The following is an 18,625-nucleotide window of genomic DNA, read 5'->3' as shown; positions in this document are numbered from 1 at the left end:
TGAGTAATCGAACTCACTCTGGCACCAAAGGCATGGTTTCAGAGGCAGCTTCAGGGCTACGTTCTGGCTTTGGGTCAGAAGTGTGTTCCTTTACTGAGTATTTGCCCGGGTCAACCCAGAGCTGTCTCTAAGTGTACTTCTTGTACCCAGGAGCTGTCCAAGCCACTGCTGTGGGACTTTGCATTTGTCCAGCCTGTAGGGGTTTACATCATGGTTTCAGTGTGTGTCAGACCCTGGTATACAAACCCTCTTCTCAACAAATTGCAATTTCAGTTGGAGGAAGAACAAACAAATCCACCTCTGTGGGAAGTCTTGCTATGTGTCGGTGCTTTTTCTCTGTTTGTCTCCCCTGGGACCCTGTTGGTGGGGATTGTTATTATTCCCTTTTATACATGAGGACACTGAGTCTCAGAGACTTGCCTACAGCTTCACAGCTAGTAAACGGCAAAGCTAGACCTGCAACACAGGTCTCCCAGTGCCACAGCCCTGCTTAGCATTCTCCCCTGAAAAGTAGCTGACGTTCCCATCAGCCATAGAACATGCTGGGAAGGACTGAAAGGAAATGTAAGAACTGTCAGGAAGCTTACAGCTCAAGGCAAGTTTGGGTGCCGGTGGGCAGATGAGTTTCTGGGTTTTCAAGCCCATTCTGTTCTTCCTCTTCTTCTCTTACCAGCCTCAGTCCTGCAGAGCCCCACATCTTGTCTTCTCCACCTTCAACTGTCATTTTCCTAAGGAAATCTCAAAGGGGCACCCATCCTCCATGGCACAGTCCACATAACTCAAGCCTTGGCTGACCTTTGGACTGTGGTCTCTCCTTACTCTCATTTATTTGACAAACAGGTTGTAAAAGTGAGAGCTACCCATTTGGAGAGCTCACCATTATCTAACTGCAATGCAGCCTGCTACTGGGTTTCATGGGATTGAATTTTGTGTTGTTGTTGTTTTTACGGGACCCAAACTGGTTTCTCTAGGCTCAGAGTCTTGAAATTCTGTGCCATTCTAACAGGATACCTATGCTCTGTTATTATTGTTTGGGTGTGCTAAATTCCTTCTGTTGTCAAAAATCCCCTTAATACTTCCCATATGCCAGGCCCAGTGATGTAAGAAGTGAATGTACAATGCACCAACACATCCGCACTGGCAGAGTTGAACTGACAGCAGGATCGAGGGGAGGCCAGAGTGAACTTTTCAAGCTCTGTAGTGTAGAGTTCCTGTTGGGGGCCCGAGTGATAAGGAATGGACACCTTCCTCAGGGAGTGTGTAGTCTTAAGGCTACATGTAAGGGCTAAATACAAATAGAGCCAGGTACTGGCAGAGCACAGAGAGGCCCAGGTCTAGGTGGCTTTGCAGCTTACCTTTTAAGTATTTCCAGCACCGCTACCGCTGCCTTTGCCTGTCTGGCCTTGACTCATCTAACCCAGAGCAGCAGCCCTCTAATTGATGACCCTGTCTCCAATCTGTTTTCCAAGCTACTGTCAGAGTAATGTTCTAAAACATAGTCTTAGTCAATTCACTGCTCTCCTTAGATTAGCTTCTTCCTGGGACCTTCAGAGGGCCCCAGCCCCACCTTACTTCTCCAGCTCCACCCACCCTTTGCACTTTACCTAGACCTGAAGTATTTCATGCCAGTTTGAGAACATCCCCTCAGGCACTCCTTTGAGCGAACCAGGGTGGATTAATCATTGTCCAACACTGGGCCTCTGCCCGGGGAGCTCCCCTTCCTGTGGAGAAGGCAGACATATGACATGTGTGCAGTCAGGGAGCTCAGGGCTGTGATAGAGGAGTGGACAGAAGACGGGAGCACCCTGCCTCCCTGTCCCACCCTCTGCCCCCAAGGGAGACTCTCCCTCCTCAGAGCTCTCTCTGTTAACTTTGCTTGTTCTTGCTTATGGATCTTAGTATTTTGTGTCCTTGATTAGTCCTGAATGTGCCTATCTTCCTACCAGACAGGGGCCTGCCTTCCTGGTCTCTGCAGCCACAGTGCCCAGCACACAGCCCTCACTAGTCAGCCCACGTTGAACTCAACGATCTTTGGGAAGACACGTGCATTTTTTATGCTTGCGGGGAGAAGGTAGGGAGGACAGGAACCTCTGTAGTGGTAATTTGTTCTTCAGAACAGAAACCTGCAGTGGGATTTTGAGGTTTCATTCAACTTTGTTCATCTGGAAAGAGTCAACATTCTTTATCACTTCGCCTAGAAGAAACCCCACACTTGGGGGAAATAGCTTCCAAAGCCACGTTCTTCTTGCTTTGGTAATTTTAGCTCATTCAGGGCTCAGGTCCCAGCTTGGCATTGTCGGCCCAAATAGATCATTTGCTCCAGAAATGTTTTGGAACTCCTACAAAGTTAGCAGGGAAGCAGGGGACTAGCCGATTTCGTATGCAAAGATTGTTGCATGTCATCAGTGGAAGACTGCCAACGAAAGGATTCGTTTTTTTTTTTTTTCTTAAAGCGAGTGAAAACTTTTAATTTAGGTTTTGACATGTTCTGCTGATATATGTTGGAGCAAAGATTAGAACTTGCCTGCTGTCATCTGTTGCGGATTTTACTAAAATGTTAACCATTGAAGGTTCAGTCTAATGTGATTTGTTTTGTTCAAGAACCACATATTTGTTACAACTAAAAAGTATGTGCTACAGAGCACTTCAGAGTTCTGGTTCACAAGATGAAAGAAAGAATTGCCCCAGGCAAGCTGAGATCTTGCTCTTTTGTGTGGTATTTTGTTATTCAAGAACACCCTGGATTTTTATTTTTAAAAGCACACCAGAAAAGTGGAATTCAAATTTAGATCTTTGATTCCCAAAACTAATCTCTTTCCACTGTGCCTACCTGCTTTGTCTTATAAACTCCTTAGAAAGAGCTGTGTGTACCCTTCATTTTAAAATGCTCACTGAAAGAGTGTTCATTTAAGTTCTGCAGGTACAGAGTATGCTAAGTGTGCAGCCTTCTCCTGGAGGGAAATGCCAGAGGAGGAACAGACATTGTTTGCCTTCAAAGATTAATTTACTAAATATTAAGCTCTCACCTGGAACCAGGTTCAGTGCTAGGATTTTCCATATACTCAGTCTACATCCTTGTGAGAGAGAGGGCTTCTTGTTTTATCTGGGAGAAGAAAACCACTTAAACAACTGTTGAGTGGGTGTTCTGGGTACCAGGCAGGTGCCAGGCATTGGGCTAAGGCGTCCCAGTAGAGACGTGTGAATAGTTCAGTCCAAGGCAGCAGTGGTGGTGATAGGTCCCAGGTGGGTCAGGAAAGGAGGGGCCATGGGATTCGGGAACCCACTGGCCATGGTGAGCAGGTGATGCTGACACGGTGGTCTGGGCTCACCTTCCTCCAGGGGCAGCACTGGAAGAGTTGTTGGTTGGAAAGGGAGGTGATGAATTCAGTTTGGGACAAGTTGAATCTTCTGGGTCCTAGGACAGCTGGGCAGATAGATCCTCCAGGAGAGCAGTTAGGCACGTGGTCTGAGGTTCAGAGACGTGCTCTGACATGGGGCTGAAGATCCGAATGTGGAAATCATTAGCCATGGGAATGGTGAGGTCACAGTGGGAGAGGATGCAGGGAGAATCACGCAGGGCAGAAGGCTTCAGAACATCAGCTTTTAAGGGGACAGCCAAGGAAGAGCCCAAAAACGGTGACTGGAAGAAGCAACAAGAGGTGGATGGACACTCGAGCAATCCCCAGGAGAGAGGGGTGTCCTGGGAATCGGACAAGGAGAGCCGTCTTTGGGTCCCAGACCTAGTCTTGTGTTTCTTTCTTGCAACTGTGCAGCAACTACTTTTTCTTCTGAGCTTCTTGGTGAGACATGGGAGAGGACAACCGGATACATAAACAGGAGGAGAAAAGAACTGAATGGGATGATACTTTGGTAGTTTTCAGTGTCTGGCTTTTGTCCCAATGGAGGAAGGATCAGACCTGTTCTTTGGGGTCCAGAAAGCAGAGTGTGAACCAGAGAGTGGAATCCATAGGATTGGTGAGAGCAGTATAATAATATCAGAAAGAGCAAATGAATAATGGAAAGGGCTTCCAGCATGGCGAGGAGCTCCCTGTCACCAGAGATAGCAATCAGGTCAGGGATCTTCTGGAATGGAATCCTGCCCTGTGGGTGAATTTGGTTAGATGACCTCTGGGTCACTTAAGCATCACAGGAAATTATAAAGAGCTAAAAGAAGATAGGCTTTGAAGTCAGACAGCCTGGGTTCAAGTCGCGACCCAGCTACTTACAAGCTATGTGACCTAAGGGAGAGTACTTTACTTCTCTGAGTTTCAGGTGCTCATCTGTAACACAGGGATAGTAATCAGCTAGTTGCCCACTGTGCTTTAGCAAGGGGTTATGGAAAAGTGTCTGGCACATAATAGGTGCTCATCAAATACAGGCAGCTGTTAAGAACTACAGTGGGTAAGAGTTGCTGAGTGAACAACACGCTTAATTGTGAGTATCACCATTTATGGTGAGGAGTGACTTAGAGGAACAAGTGCATGTATGGAGCAGACAAGTTTAAAATTTAACTTATGTGTTTTAAATCTTCCTGGGATTTAGCTTCAGCATGAAAGGCTTACCATCTGCCCCGATGTCATGGCCAGCCCTCTGTGACCCTATGCTGGGGCCACTTATGTCCCTGGTAGATGAGCCAGCTGGGTAAAGTTCCTGGAGTGGTGTATGCCCCAGTCCTGTTCCAAGGCCAGTGTGGTGGTGGGAATGAAGCCAGGAGCCCTGCTGACCCTGGCTAGTAATTCCTTCTCCTCCTTTCTGGATGGCCTTAGCAGGACATTTCTTCCCATGTGCCCACCTGGAGGGCCTCAATCATCCCTGCAGCACAGAGGAGAAAGAGACTGGGAATTCCCTGTGGCTGGCTGGTGGGCACATAGCTGGAAGGACTTGTGGAGGTTTTCTAGTCGAGTCCCCATGCTTTACAGAAAAGTCACCTCCCAGAGGAAGTGACTGGTCATCCAGAGAGTTAGTTATAGAGCCAGGCCTCGCACCAGTGACTCCTGATTTCTTCCTGCTGTACCACAGCAGGGCACTCCTCCTTTTGTTGTCTTGGCTGGATGCAGGCCTTGAAACTTGAGAATTTTGTCTGCTTTGGATTTTATAAAAACAAAGATCATAGGCCAGAGAATGCAATGTGTATGTCTCTTCTGTGGTGTGCCTCTTTTTAATGCAAACATAAAACATCACAGGATTTTCATACAGATGAAAAACTTAAAACTTGTATAGTGATTAGTTTGATTTGGGAGTTTATCACAGCATTGTCTTGTTGTAGACAAGGTCTCAAAAGAAAGAGAACTATTTTGGGAGTTACATTGACCCGCTCACCATTATTCATATGCCTTTTAGTTCAGTTGAAGAAGTTATAGCAACTGCACCATTTTTCTCTTATCCCTGAAGATAATTAGGTGATAGGAACAGGGCTGGAGTGTCATGCAGACCTGACTTGAAATTCTGGCTCTGCTATTTAATAGCTCTATGTCTTAGGCAAGTCACTTCACTTCTTTGATCCTCGGTTTCTGCTTCAATATAATTTTATGGGGATTAACTATTGATGTTAGTAAAGAATTTGGCATGGGGCCTGACACATAGTAGGTGCTCACCCAGTATTTTTTGAATGGATGAATGCAATTAGCTGATATCATAGTAGCTGGAAAGGAGGAGGAGATAATGATGCCAAAATCATGCTAGTTTTCTTTTCCCTGAAAACAAAAGAATCAAGAACTCAGAATTAGTGAAGCTTGTCTCTTCAGAGGCTACATATATTTCTGTTTATACTAAAATTGATTATTTGGTTTTCAGCTTGGAGCAGTTACAAAGGCAGGTTAACTAGAGAGAGTTTTCCTCACCCTTCTGTTCTCTGCTAGTTTCTTCTATGGTTTCCTGGAACTCAAAGCCAGAAGTATCCTCCAAGCCACATTAAAATGCTGCATGGAGTTATTTGCTGTCTTGGATGATCCACACCACCATTCACCTTCACTAATGGGACCAGTCAGGAGTTACAGCTTCTTGTCTCCCTCTGTTCAGTCTCCTCCTCACACCTCATCCGTCTTGCTGTCCACTGCCACATTAATCTTTCTAAAACATCTCTTCTATCATGTCTCCATCTGTGTCAGATACCTGCAGTGGTTCTGTTTGCCCTGGGATAAAAGCCGAGCACATAACCTGTGGGGTAGCCTCAGAGCCACTGTTCATCAAACACCTATGACAAGAAAGGGACTGTGCTTGGTTCTTTACATGCAATATCTTTTGAAAAACAGTTTATTATCCCCACTTTACAAATAATGAAACTGAGTCTCAGACAGGCCAAGTAGCTTGCCCAGGTTCCCACAGTTAATACGTAGCAGAGCCAGGATTCCAAACAAGCACCACCTCAAAAGACTGGGCTGCTTTTATTAGCTACTGGGCCTCCTTCTCCCAACCATTTCTTCCACTTTTATGATGACTATGATTATTCAGGGTTCTTCTGTGGATGAGATAGGGATGTGAGGCATCACCCTCAATTTGAGATTAGGGTTAGGAAGGTCCAGAGACTAGAGGTTTGCCCCACATAAGGAAGAATCTCTCAGGAAGTCAAATCCTGCACTCTGGTTGGGGTTCTTGGTACATAGTGGGTTTAAGGGCCTAAAGGACAAGGACCACTTAGCATAGTACTCAACCCAGATCAGAGCTCAGGAAATGTACACTGACTGCAGAGAAGGATGAGTGGAGCCCCAGGTCTTCCTGGGCCCTCATCCAGGGAACACAGGTCAGGGAGGAGGCTGATGAGCTTTAGGATGGAGCCAGGAGATAGTTAGCCTCAGAGGAGCTTCCAGATCCCCCTGGCCAAATGTCAAGGCCCCTAGGTCAGGAGGCATGTGGTCGGAGGGACTGTCTGCTTCTGCTCATTTCTGGAACTCATTCCCATCACCTCAGCCCTTCCTGTACTGCTCAGCTTATCTTTTCAAAGAACCCATTCGAGCCCTAAGGCCTGGCTACAACCTGTTCCTGTGGTGCCTGGTGACGGTGTCCAGGGACTTGCTGAGGACACAGGTATATGGCAGGAGGGCAGGTGTGAAGCGGTCTTCTGCTTGAACTTCAGACTGGGGAATTTGAATGTCCTTATATCTATAGCCATCATTCATTCAGTCAGCATTTATTCTGGCTCTACCATGTTTCAGGAATGTGTATAGAGAGAAGAGAGCATGGGCTGGGAGGCAGAGAGACCTCCGTCACATCTGTCTCTGCACCTTCCCATCTGGGTGGCTTTAGGCCTTCTTGAGTCTCATTTCTTCTCCTGTGGAAAAAAATGTGGCTAATAATACTTAATGGCAGGGTTGTTGTGACGTGTATTAATATATGAAGAAGATCCTTATAATAGCATCTGATAGGTAGTAGATATTCTACAAATGGTAGCCTACTTTTTAATTTAAGTATAATTCACATAACACTGGGGAAGGGAGCCCTCAAAATTCACCATATTAACTATTTTAGAGTATGTGCAATTCAGTCATTCTTAGTATATTCACAATGTGGAACCAACCGTCTTCACTAATTCCAGAACATTCTCATCACCCAAAAAGAAATCCCTGTGACCTGTTAAGCAGTCATTTCTCATTGCTCCCACCCCCCCATCAGCAAACCTGAATCTGCAAACATTAATCTACATAAGAAACATTTTCATAATGTCTGATGACTTTGAGCAGCTTTGCCTATTCTGGACGTGTCATAGAAATGGAATCATATAATATGTGGCCTTTTTGTGGCTCCTTTCACTGAGCATGTTTTTGCTATTAATCCATATTGTAACATGTCTCAGTACTTCATTTCTTTTTATAGTTAAATGATATTCCCTTTCCATGGACATACTGAAATTCTTGCTTATTAGTTCATCAGTTGATGGACAATTGGGTTGTTTCCACCTTTTGACTATTATGAATAATATTGCTGTGTACATTTCTGCACAAGTGTTGGTAGACATGTTTTATTTTCTTTTGGATATATACCTAGGAGTGGAATTTCTGGGCCATATGATAATTTTATGTTTAACGTTCTGAGGAACCACCAAACTGTTGTCCACAGTGGTAGCCCCATTTTACATTCCTGCCGGCAATGTATGAGGGTTCCCGTTTCTCCACATTCTCCCAACACATATTTTTCTTCTTTATTCTTTTCTTAATTACAACCATCTAGTGAGTATGAAGTGGTTAATTCATTATATTTTTGAATTTCATTTCCCTGTCTGATGACTCTGAGCAGCTTTTCATAAGCTTATTGTTGTAGCTTCTCTTCATTATTCTTTCATCAAATATTTTTGTTTGAGGGGTCCCTGTTGAATGGCCAGGCCTGTGATATGGGCCCCGCCCTGAGGCTACTCAACTCCACTGGGGAAGGGAGCCCTCAAAGCAGATGATTGCAACACAGAAGAAAGTGGGCTGCCGAGGACTGTGCAGTGTGATGGGACCTTTGAGGAAGGAGAAGGAGATGAGTAGAGGCTGAGTGGAGTTTGTCAGGCAGACAAAAAAGGAAGGGGGCCCTCCAGTTAGATGGGAGGGGATGGAGCCTTGGGTAGCTGGTGGGGCTGGGCCTCCTGTCACCAGGTGGGGAGCGCAGGGTTCCCAAATGCCATCCTTCCAAGTCCAGCCGCTGGCCAGTCAGTTCAGGCTCCACCTCGAGAAGCAAGCTTGCGGCAGGCCCTCAGCGAGCAGCGGGCTCTGCTGGGCTTTGTTCCCCACCGTCTGTCCAGGCTCTGTTGCTTTCAAGGCATATTACTCTGCTGATTTGATGCCTACTTGAGGTAGATGCTACATCTCCATTTCCACAGAACAAGAAAAACAATGCTGACAAAGCAGCTCGCCTACAAGTGGTACAACTGTACTTGGAATCCAAGTTGTCTGACTCCCTAGTTTTTTCCACATCTGTAGGCTGAACCTCAGCTCTTCTTACCTTGGCATTCAAGGCCATTTGTCCTCTAAGCCCAAATGCCTTTAACTTCCTTTCATACCACTTTGTCCTACATGTAACTGAACCATCTTTTATAATCACTCCAGTCTAAATATTTTCCCAGCCTTCCTCTTTTGGCCTTCGTTCTTTACTCTTTCTGTGTGGTCCAGATTCTCACCATCCTTGAATGGCTGTCCAAGTGCCATTCACTCTGCTTAAGTTTTTGACATACAGAATTGATCATATTCACAGTATCCTGGCAATGTGAGTGAAAGTTATTTACTTCAAGTCATAAATTTGGAAACAGGATCAGAGAAGTACAGTAACTTACCCAACATTACCCAGGACATAAGGAGTCTAGCTTAACTGCTGCCTGCTCTCAAAGGCCTGCCATGGTTACACTAACTGCAGTGATCTCCTTTGTTCCTGAGACCCTATTGCAGTTACTTTCCCCTTAATTCAAACTCAGTATATGAGACCTTGGGTTATCTTTTTGGTGGGTTCTTATTTCGTGTCCCCCGAGTGGCTGCTCATTCTCTGTGTCTCCAGGGCCCAGACTATATTTTATAGGTGTAACTTCTCAGTACATGTTAGGCTGAGGCACAGTACGGAAGACTCCGGACCCTGGTTGTACAGTCTAGGTTCTCGTACTGTTCACACTGTAACACTGACTTCTGTGACCTTGCACAGTGGCGAGCTCTCCAGAATGGAAACACTGCCTGTCCTGCTCCTGTGTCCCTGGGCCTCATGAGTGGTTGGACGCATGGACTTTGTCATTTGGAATCTCAGTTTCCTCATCTGTATTTTGAAAGCATTGAATGAGATGGTCTGAGGATCATTCTTAGTTCCCACATCACCTAGTTCCTGGGACTCTGAATGACTGCTTCTCACACACCAGCAGGACCCTAAGCTACAGGTTCAGTTCAGGGAGACAGAACATTGTTTGCCGTTTCTAATCCAGTGGCTGCTTCTCAACCTTTGCCCTTGAATTTGTCAGACTGAAGATTAGCCCCGAAGCTTTGCCCGAACACATTCAAAAAGTCCCTCTTACCCCCTATGTGTCTTTCTCTTACTCTTTCTGTTTTTTTCACAAGCGAAAACACCCACCTTATAAAGGATAACTTCATTTAGAGCACTTTCTTTAGGTATTACATTTTAGCAGCTTTTTGACTTAGAGTCAACCATGATTTGTAGGAGGGAGCTTTTGCTCTTTTAGAAAGACCACAGACCCTGCATTGTTTATGCCTTAGCCATTGGATGTGTTTTAGAGGCACAAAGAGAACAAGAACAGGCCTTTCTTGGGAAAATAAAACCCGAGGATTGCTCCTCCAGGAAGGGGAAAAGGCCATTTTCAACTCTGGTCAGGAGGGAATCGTTGTCAATGACTGTTGTCTTTTTTTCCTGGGCAGTTCCCTTACACTCCATCCCCTTCTTAAGTCATCCCTTTGCTTTTTAAATTATATCTGTATTCACTTTATCCTTAGGGAAATAAAATGATGATGGTAGCAGTTCCACATCCTGCTCGCTGAGTGCCTAGTGTGTGCCAGGCACTGTGCAGCGACTTGCCGCAGTCATCAGTTATCAGGGTCATCCCCGCCACTCCATGACAGAGGAGGCACCTGCGTTCAGTGGGACTGGGGCCTTGCCCCTCCTTACTTGTCATGGAGGAGCTGGGGCTCCGTCCATTCCTAAGACCATTTGGGAAGATTTGGCATTTGACTACTTCCTGGAATAGTTATGCACGTATAAGCTTCCTTCTCAGCTTAACTAACAAGTTGTGAGGAGAGAAGCCTGGCCTGGGGGAAGTGTGAGAAAATGTTTAACACACACATACATGTGCACACACAGTCACACTCACACATAAAGACCTTCAGAGACGATTTAACCAGCTACCGGCCGTGTGCCACATCCAGTATTGGGCAACATGCTGGCAACTGCACTTAGGATATAGCTGTGGGAACCTTTGAGGAGTATAAGAAATAATAATTCCTAGAGTCTTGGTTCAAGCCCAGAAAATAAGACTCCAGGGTATTCACCACAAGCGGCCAGTTCCAGAGCAGGTTCAAGTTTATTGAGCTCTCATGAGTTTTTACTCTTGGTATCTACAGTAAGAGACAGATCTGGGAAACAAAGTTTGAGATCTGAAGGAGAAAAAAATTAATGCTCTTTTAGATTATCTGAAGTTGAACTTAAAGAATGAGAAGGTGGGAGAAATAATACCCCTCTGTTGTTGTGTAGCACTTTACAGTTGCCCCGCATTTCAGTGTGTGTTATGATCACACCCAGGAGGCCCTGGGTGAAATGCCAGGGACCTGTTCCCCACTCCTGGCTCTTCCCCAGACCCAGGTTTTGGGCAAATCCCTTGCATCCTCTGGGTTTGAGTTCCCTCATCTTTGAAATGAGAGAGTTGGACCAGGTGGTTGCTGAGGCTCCTCAGCCTCAAATATCATTCTGAGATCTGATACCAGTGAAAAGACAATAAATGCTACTCGTTGCTCTTCCTCTCTGTGTCTTAACTCAGCCGGTCCCGTGTCTGGGCTTTGGAGAGCTCCAGTTCAAGCTTTACCTCCATAAGATCTATCATCCCTTTCATACTTACTAGGACCTGACCTGGCATAATCCACCAGGGTTTCCTGGGGAGTCACTTTGCTTAGAAAGATCTCAGTTGTTAAAGGATCCATGTGCTAGTTTAGTCTAGATAGCAATCTCAGTGCCATTCCAGTGATTCTAGATTTTCACAAAAGATTCTAGAATTTCACAAAAGGCTACCCTTTAAGATGTACTTAGACAAACCCCTAAGCAAATTCATTGGATACAATTTCAACACATTGTATGGCAGCACTTTTAGCATATGCCCTATATCCCAGAGTTCGATCTGCACTGTTGTATTTAGGGGCCCCACATGCAGGAGAAAACAGGACTTGAGTTTGTCTGCTTTTCCTTTTTAACTGGTCTGGCCTCCGTCGTTGTCTAGCATTTGAAGTTACGGGCATTTTGAGCATTTTGACTCATAATGAACCTTGTTCTCTTGATATACATTTTAGAAGACAAATCCGACCTTGAAAACAGTGTGATGCAGAAGAAAATAAAAATCCCCAAACTTTCTCTCAATCACGTAGAAGAAGATGGGGAGGTTAAAGATTATGGGGAAGAAGATTTACAGCTTAGACACATCAAGGTAACACAATTTTCCTTTTTTTGGAAGTATGTGGGAGCATTTTCAGATTTCAGATAGCTTAAGAATTCCAGGCTTGCCTCCACTCCTCATATAAGTGTCCTCCAGTGTCACAGGCCATGATTTTTTCAGGGTGGGAGAGTCTCGGGACAGCTGGGATGTGTTTGCCTTGCTGGCTGACTTTCCTGGGAGCCCTACTGGTGCCACGGTGCTCTGTCCTGTCTGCACCCTCTATGCAGCATCACCGCTCTGCTGGGGGTTTGGAACAGTGTGTTCCGCTCTGGCCTATAGCTCTGGAGAGTCAGTGCTGAGCTCCAGGAACATTAAGTGGCTGTTCTTGGGCAGCATTTCAGAGCCAGTCACCATCAGATTGTTCCAAACCAAGGGTAGACTCACTAGGAAATGGGTGAGCTAGGTTCACAGAAGGGGCTCTATGGGGCTGTAGGTTAGAAGGAAACTTCTGCAGGAGGTTGCATTTCCTCTGATGTGCACCCCACTTGGTTTCCTCCTGCCCTTACTTGTAAACCTGAATACTTTATTCAGCAAGACTTTTTTTTTTTCTGTATAATGTGTACGCCAGAGGAAGGAAGGAGTAAGAAGGGTGCCTTATGCATTGATCACGGGCTGATTTTGGATACAAGGTCAAGGACATTCCCAAGGCAGAGCACAAAAGATGCAGTTGAGTTCAGTTCATGCATTTGTTGTATCCCTGGCATGAGCCTGGCCCTTTGTTGATTCCTGGGGTCATGGGAATTGGGCAGACGTGGTCACTGCCCCTGGTAATCTCACAGTATACTGATGCAGACAGGTATCTAAAGGGATCATTACAGTTTTAGTGGATAAGCTCATTTGGACTAGGAGCACCTTATCCTGGGATAGGATTTTGTCATGTAACTCACTATCAGTCATTTTTTTTTTCATTAAATTTCCAGAAACTTATGAGAATGAGAGGTTAAAGCAGGTTTGACCTGACACAGTTAAGTTGTCCGGAATCTTGTGTCCTCAATTGCCTGCACCTCCCACATGCCCCCAATCAGGAGAGATCCTGACCCTACTGCCCTGGGAGAAGAATTCAACTGGTCCTGTAAATCTCACTCCCCCTGGGTGGAAGCTTTATCCACTTGAGCTGGAATTTCCTCAGGCAGCTGAAACCCTGACCCCTGGGTCATACTGGATAATTCTCTTCTCAGTGAACTGTCCTCTCTATATCCACTGTCTTGCTGAGCTTCATCTGGGCCAGAGTCCAAGGGCAGGCTGGCAGATATGGGAAAGGAGCCTAGTGCCGAACTTGGGCTCCAAGTTATGGGTCTGGCTCAGTCTGTGGCTCACTATGTGAGCCTGAGTATAGTCCTTCCCCTCTCTGAGCCTTAATTTTCTCACCTGTATAATAAGAGAGTTAAACTGAAAGAACCTTTCAACACTGGCATTCTTTGAACTTTCCAGTTAAGCAAACATTTATCAAGCCCCTGTCAAGTGGCTGTTCTAAGTAGGCAGTGAAGAAACAGAAAATAAGACATGGCTCCTGCCCTAGGCTAGAGCAGATTAGAGTTCTTAGCATCCTTCCCAACAAAGCATTCGTGAAGAAAGGGTTACTTGGTAGAATTTTTTTTTTGGCTTTTATGTTTTTGTTGTTGAAGAGATTTGAGTGGTGACTCCCCTGGAATGGCTTGGGCTGGCCTGATTTTCACTGATTCTCCACAAATATAATTGAATATCCCCTGTGAGCAGGTCACTGCCTAGGTCCTATGGGTGGGGTGTAGGTTGGGGAGCTGGGGAGTGTGGTCATGGTATAGCCATTCCCAAGAGGCAGAGTGAAGGAATGGAAACAGTGCTGGCCTGGGAACCATGTCCTGGGTCTGCCGCCAAAAGCCTGTGTGATTTGGGGCAAGACCCTTCCCCTCTCGGGACCTCTGTTTTCCCCATTTGTAAAATGAAGGGCTTTGAGTAAGTGTTTGCACAGGTTTCTTCAAGCACTGATGTTCTGTGGTTCTGTGATTCTAGGATTGTCTGGGGAAATATTGAGCTGCAGTCCAAGAAAGCCCCAGCTGCCCTTGCCTGAACTGATTCTCGTTGTCCTACACAGAGACCTGAGGGGCGGAAGCCGAGCGAAGTGGCGCACAAGAGCATCGAGGCAGTGGTAGCCCGGCTGGAGAAGCAGAACGGCCTGAGCCTGGGCCACAGCACGTGTCCAGAAGAGGTCTTCGTGGAGGCCTCACCAGGCACGGAGGACATGGACAGTCTGGAAGATGCTGTTGTGCCTCGGGCTCTGTATGAGGAGCTGCTGCGCAACTACCAGCAGCAGCAGGAGGAGATGCGCCACCTCCAGCAGGAGCTGGAGCGGACTCGGAGGCAGCTGGTCCAGCAGGCCAAGAAGCTCAAGGAGTACGGGGCACTTGTGTCCGAAATGAAGGAGCTGCGTGACCTCAACCGGAGGCTCCAGGATGTGCTGCTCCTGAGGCTTGGCAGTGGTGAGTGTCCCAGCACGCCAGCTACACTGCACAGGAGTGGGCCACTTAGTGCAGCAGCTCTTCCCAGAGAGCACAGGGGAAGCAGGCCGAGTAGCCATCACCCCAGGTAAAGCCACTCCCCTCCCACAGGGAAGCCGGCAGGAGCTTAGGAAAGCAGCAGCCTTGCCATCAGGAACCCAGTGGGAGACACTGAGAAATGTAGCTCAGAGAACCGGAGCTGGCAGAGCATCTGCCACCACTCATTTATGTGTTTCTGCAGCAAGAGGCAGTAGCGGGGCTTATAGGAAACCACCATGGAGTTTGCCGGATAGTACAGAGAGGGAAGGAGTCACGAGCCTGAAAAAGTATATTACTTTAAGTCAGAAATGGATCAATGCCATGGGAGGGATGCAGATAAAATGATAGGAGATTTCAAAGGATGGAGAGAGGTTGTTTGTAACTGAGGGAATCTTCAGGAAGGAGGTGGGCCTTGAACTAGGCCTTGAAGAGTGGATAGTCCTTTAAGGCTCAAGAGGAGGCAGAGGGCAACAGTCACTGAGTTTGGGAAAACGCGTGGGACATGCTAAGAGGAGATTACTGAGAATGTAGTTTGAGGACAGGTGATTTTGAAGGCCTTGGAAACCACACAGGTCTGGGATGTCTGGATTTGTTTTTTTAAGAATGAGAAACATTAAAAACTTTTGAGCAGAGGAGCACATGACCTTAGGAAGATTAATATAAAGATACATAAAACTCCTTTGGTTGCTGCATAGAAGAATTTAATAGGCTCTTATACTGCAACCAATATTAATAAACCAGGTTTTTAGGTTTTCTCATTTAACATGGTTTAGAAGCAGGAATCAGAGGAAATCGAAAAAGCAGCAGCCCTAACAGCAGGGAGAAAGACTGCTTACCAGAGAGGAGAAGACAGAAACGCTCTTTCAGAACACAAGAATCTAAAATTGTAAATGATGGAGGCCAGCTAGTATTGAGGAAATCAGTATAACCCAAGTTCATAGCCTCCACAATCAGTCACTCTGCCTCAGTGTTCTCTGCTTCAAAAAGGGAGTAATCTAGTTTAGAGACACAAATTCTATTCCCAGAGTTTAAATCAAATACACTTTTGTACTCAGGAAGGTTTGTGTTATCTAGATAATAGATGTACATGGAAAGTCTCATTCCTCTGGTGTTTAGATGAATGTGCTCTTACCCTCTTTACTTACATTTATAGATGCCCTTTACTGCTTAAAGTATGTCCCCAAAGTAGTGTCTCCATAGATCTTCCGGATGGCCCAGGGAGTCAGCTGAGAGGCCTTGTCACAGAGAAGGAAACTGAGGTTGGCATTTACCCAGAGCCACTTGGGGAGGCAGAGGTGGTACTCGCCTCAAACCAAGTCCTCTGCTTCCTAGGCAGGTAATTTCCCCTCCTCAATCTGGCCTTGGCCATTCTCCCAAATCATAGCCTGTAGAGGCATACGGTGATGCTGAAAGTCACGAGTGGTGTGCAACTTGAAAGGTTATTAAAATTCTTTATCCAAAAAAAATGGCAAAGAAAAACCCTAATTACAGAAATGTGTGAAAGCTGTGTTGGTCTTGGAGTGGGGGTGGGGATGGGAGATGCTCTCCAGTGGTGAGAGATTTGAAATTTCAGAGAGAAAAAGAAAGTGTCTCCTGGACTTCAAATGCGTAATTTTTATTTTTATTTCAATCAGTATGCTACACCTTTAGTAAAGTTCTTCGGGGAAAAAGCACACTAACAAGAAAAACTCTCCATACTGTTTTTTGGACTCCCAGGAAAACTTTGTATCTTCATGACCAGAGTTTATACTCCAGAAACCACTTCTAAACTTCCGGTGCGATAAGACTGTGCATTTTGCATCAGTATGTGGCTCTTCATTCTTAAAACACTTATACAAATGTGACTCCCACCACAGTTTAAGTGTCTCGATCTTTCCAGGCCCTCCCCCACCACAGGCCTTGAATGCCATCATGAGGGCCAGTGACTGGCTCTTCCCTATCTCAGTCACCATTGTCTTCACAGTGGGATGGATTGAATATCAGTCAGCTCAAGCCACAAGTGTTCTTGGATTATGTACCATGTGCAGTGCCCTGTGCCCTGCAGGCTATGGGCATCCCAGAAAAATCACCTACCCTGTCCCTGACCTCTAAGAGCTTCAAGTCCATTGACTTGCCCTTGTTAATCAGAGAACAGTATGCGCCAACTTCTAAGACAAATTCACAAGAATATAATAAAAGAGTCTCTACCCTAAGGGGAGATGGTATATTTTCATGGATATAGTCTAGTCCAGTCTAGTCTTTATAACCAGGCCAGACTGGATTCAAACCCAGCTTCTCTACTTCCCAGCTCTGTGGCTTTGGAGCCTTGTTTCTTCCCTTCCTTCTTGCTTTTCTTCCTTGTTTCCTTCCCTCCTTCTTTCTTTTATTCCAATAGTACAGCTGACCCTTGAACAACATGGGTGTTAGGGGTGCTGAACCCCCTCCCTGTACAATCAAATATTTGTATTTAACTTTTGACTTCCCCAAAACTTCACTACTGGTAGCCTACTGTTGCCTTACTGATGAACAGCTGATAAACACATATTTTGTATATGTATTATGTACTGTAGTCTTATAATAAGATAAGCTAGAGAAAAGAAAATGTTATTAAGAAACTCTTAAGGAAGAGAAAAACATTTACAGCTGTACAGTATTTATTAAAAGAGATCCATGCTTAAGTAGACCTGTGCAGTTCACCCCTGTGTAGTTCAAGGGTCAACTCTATTTACTGGTCTCCTGCTATGTGTCAGGCATTTTGCCTAGTGATAAGAGTTTGGTATATTTAAGGTATAGCTATTGCTCTCAAAGTTTGATGAGGAGATGGCCACACAATTGGTGGTAGCACAGTGCATAAATGACGCCACAGGGACAAAAGCACGTGGGGCTGTGGAACAGCAGAGCAGGGGCACCCACCATATATGGGGGGATCAGGGAAGAAAGTTTGCCTGAAGGAAATGACTTCTAAGCTGGAGCCTCAAGGATACCCAGGCATGAGTCAGTGGTTGGGAAGAGTGAGGAGCAATCTAGGCATAGAGCACCTCTGAGCTTGGTGTTCTCATCTGTACAGTGGAAATAATAGTATCCTCTTCACAGCCTTGTGATACACAGCATAGTGCCTGGTGTCCTGTTGATGCCCAGTTACTGTTAGCTCCTTTTCTACACCATTTAGAGGAGGGGCTAAGACAAGGTCTGGTTTGTTTTTAACGCCGGTTCCCCTAACCGGTAATTGGCTGAATGATCCTGGGCAGGTGAACCAACTTCTCTGCCTCTGCCTCTCAGGGTCTTCTACTATAAAAGATAAAATGCGTTTTATACACAAACACACACACATGCATATACAGTTCAGCCAGTCAGCTACCATTGACCGTATGACTTCCTGAGCCTCAGAACTTGGGAGACACCAAGAAGATTAGGACACTGGAATTTGGGCAGAGGGTAGCAGTGATGGAGGCAAACATGTGAACAGGAAGTTCAGATGAGCTCTGGGGGGCATTTGAAGGTAGAGTCTGGGAAGACACCCCCCTGCTGTAACAGCTGCTGATCTGTACACACCACCAAGAATCCTGTAATAAGGCACAGAAGAGCCAGAAAGTGACTGAGAGGCCCTCTTGGAAGCTCAGCCTCACCCAGTCTGCAGGAGCACACCCTGGCCTGGGACTGCTGGGTGGCCTGGGCTGCAGCGCCCTTGGCCCCCGGGAAGCTGAACAGCTCCGTGATCATGAAGCGGCAAGAAGTTAGTGTCAAGCTCCAGTGTTGCTGCTGGAGGCCTGTCCTTGGTATTTTCTCCCACCCACTCGCCCACGGGCCCAGTTTGAAGGCCTGTGTCCAGTTTCAGTGTTGGATCATCCACACCGTAACAGGCAGATTCAGAGACAAGGGAGGACAGGGATGCCCCGTTTTTAAAGGAAGGTTCCTTGCCTGGAAGAACCAGTGCTGAGCCCTCCAGGTGCCAGGGTCCTTGCAAGTGGCAGATGGGAGGGGCCAGAGAGCAGGCCCCTGGCCTCTTCAGCCTTCTGGGCACTGGGAGTGGCAA

General features: G+C 46.1%; 2 protein-coding genes across 8 annotated transcripts in view; both read left to right on the top strand.

Moving 5' to 3' along the window:
- The window catches only part of AGBL4 (AGBL carboxypeptidase 4), a 1,242,012-nt gene that overhangs the window by 1,028,396 nt on the left and 194,991 nt on the right, over positions 1–18,625 (top strand). The window lies entirely within an intron of this gene.
- The window catches only part of BEND5 (BEN domain containing 5), a 46,792-nt gene that overhangs the window by 2,887 nt on the left and 25,280 nt on the right, over positions 1–18,625 (top strand). For 2 of the 5 annotated variants that reach the window (XM_017655665.3, XM_037021909.2), the window contains 2 exons: positions 11,958–12,091; positions 14,172–14,556. In XM_017655665.3, the coding sequence (XP_017511154.1) occupies positions 11,958–12,091; positions 14,172–14,556 (519 nt within the window). Of the gene's footprint in view, positions 1–11,955; positions 12,092–14,089; positions 14,557–18,625 lie in introns of those variants that run through there. The other 3 variants (XM_073233901.1, XM_017655672.3, XM_037021910.2) reach the window with 3 other exon arrangements.

The sequence above is a fragment of the Manis javanica genome, chromosome 4, assembly GCF_040802235.1.
Source record: "Manis javanica isolate MJ-LG chromosome 4, MJ_LKY, whole genome shotgun sequence".
Classification (NCBI taxonomy): Eukaryota; Metazoa; Chordata; class Mammalia; order Pholidota; family Manidae; genus Manis; species Manis javanica.
Note: the sequence above shows the minus strand (reverse complement) of the source record. Positions and strands in the feature narration are given on the sequence as shown.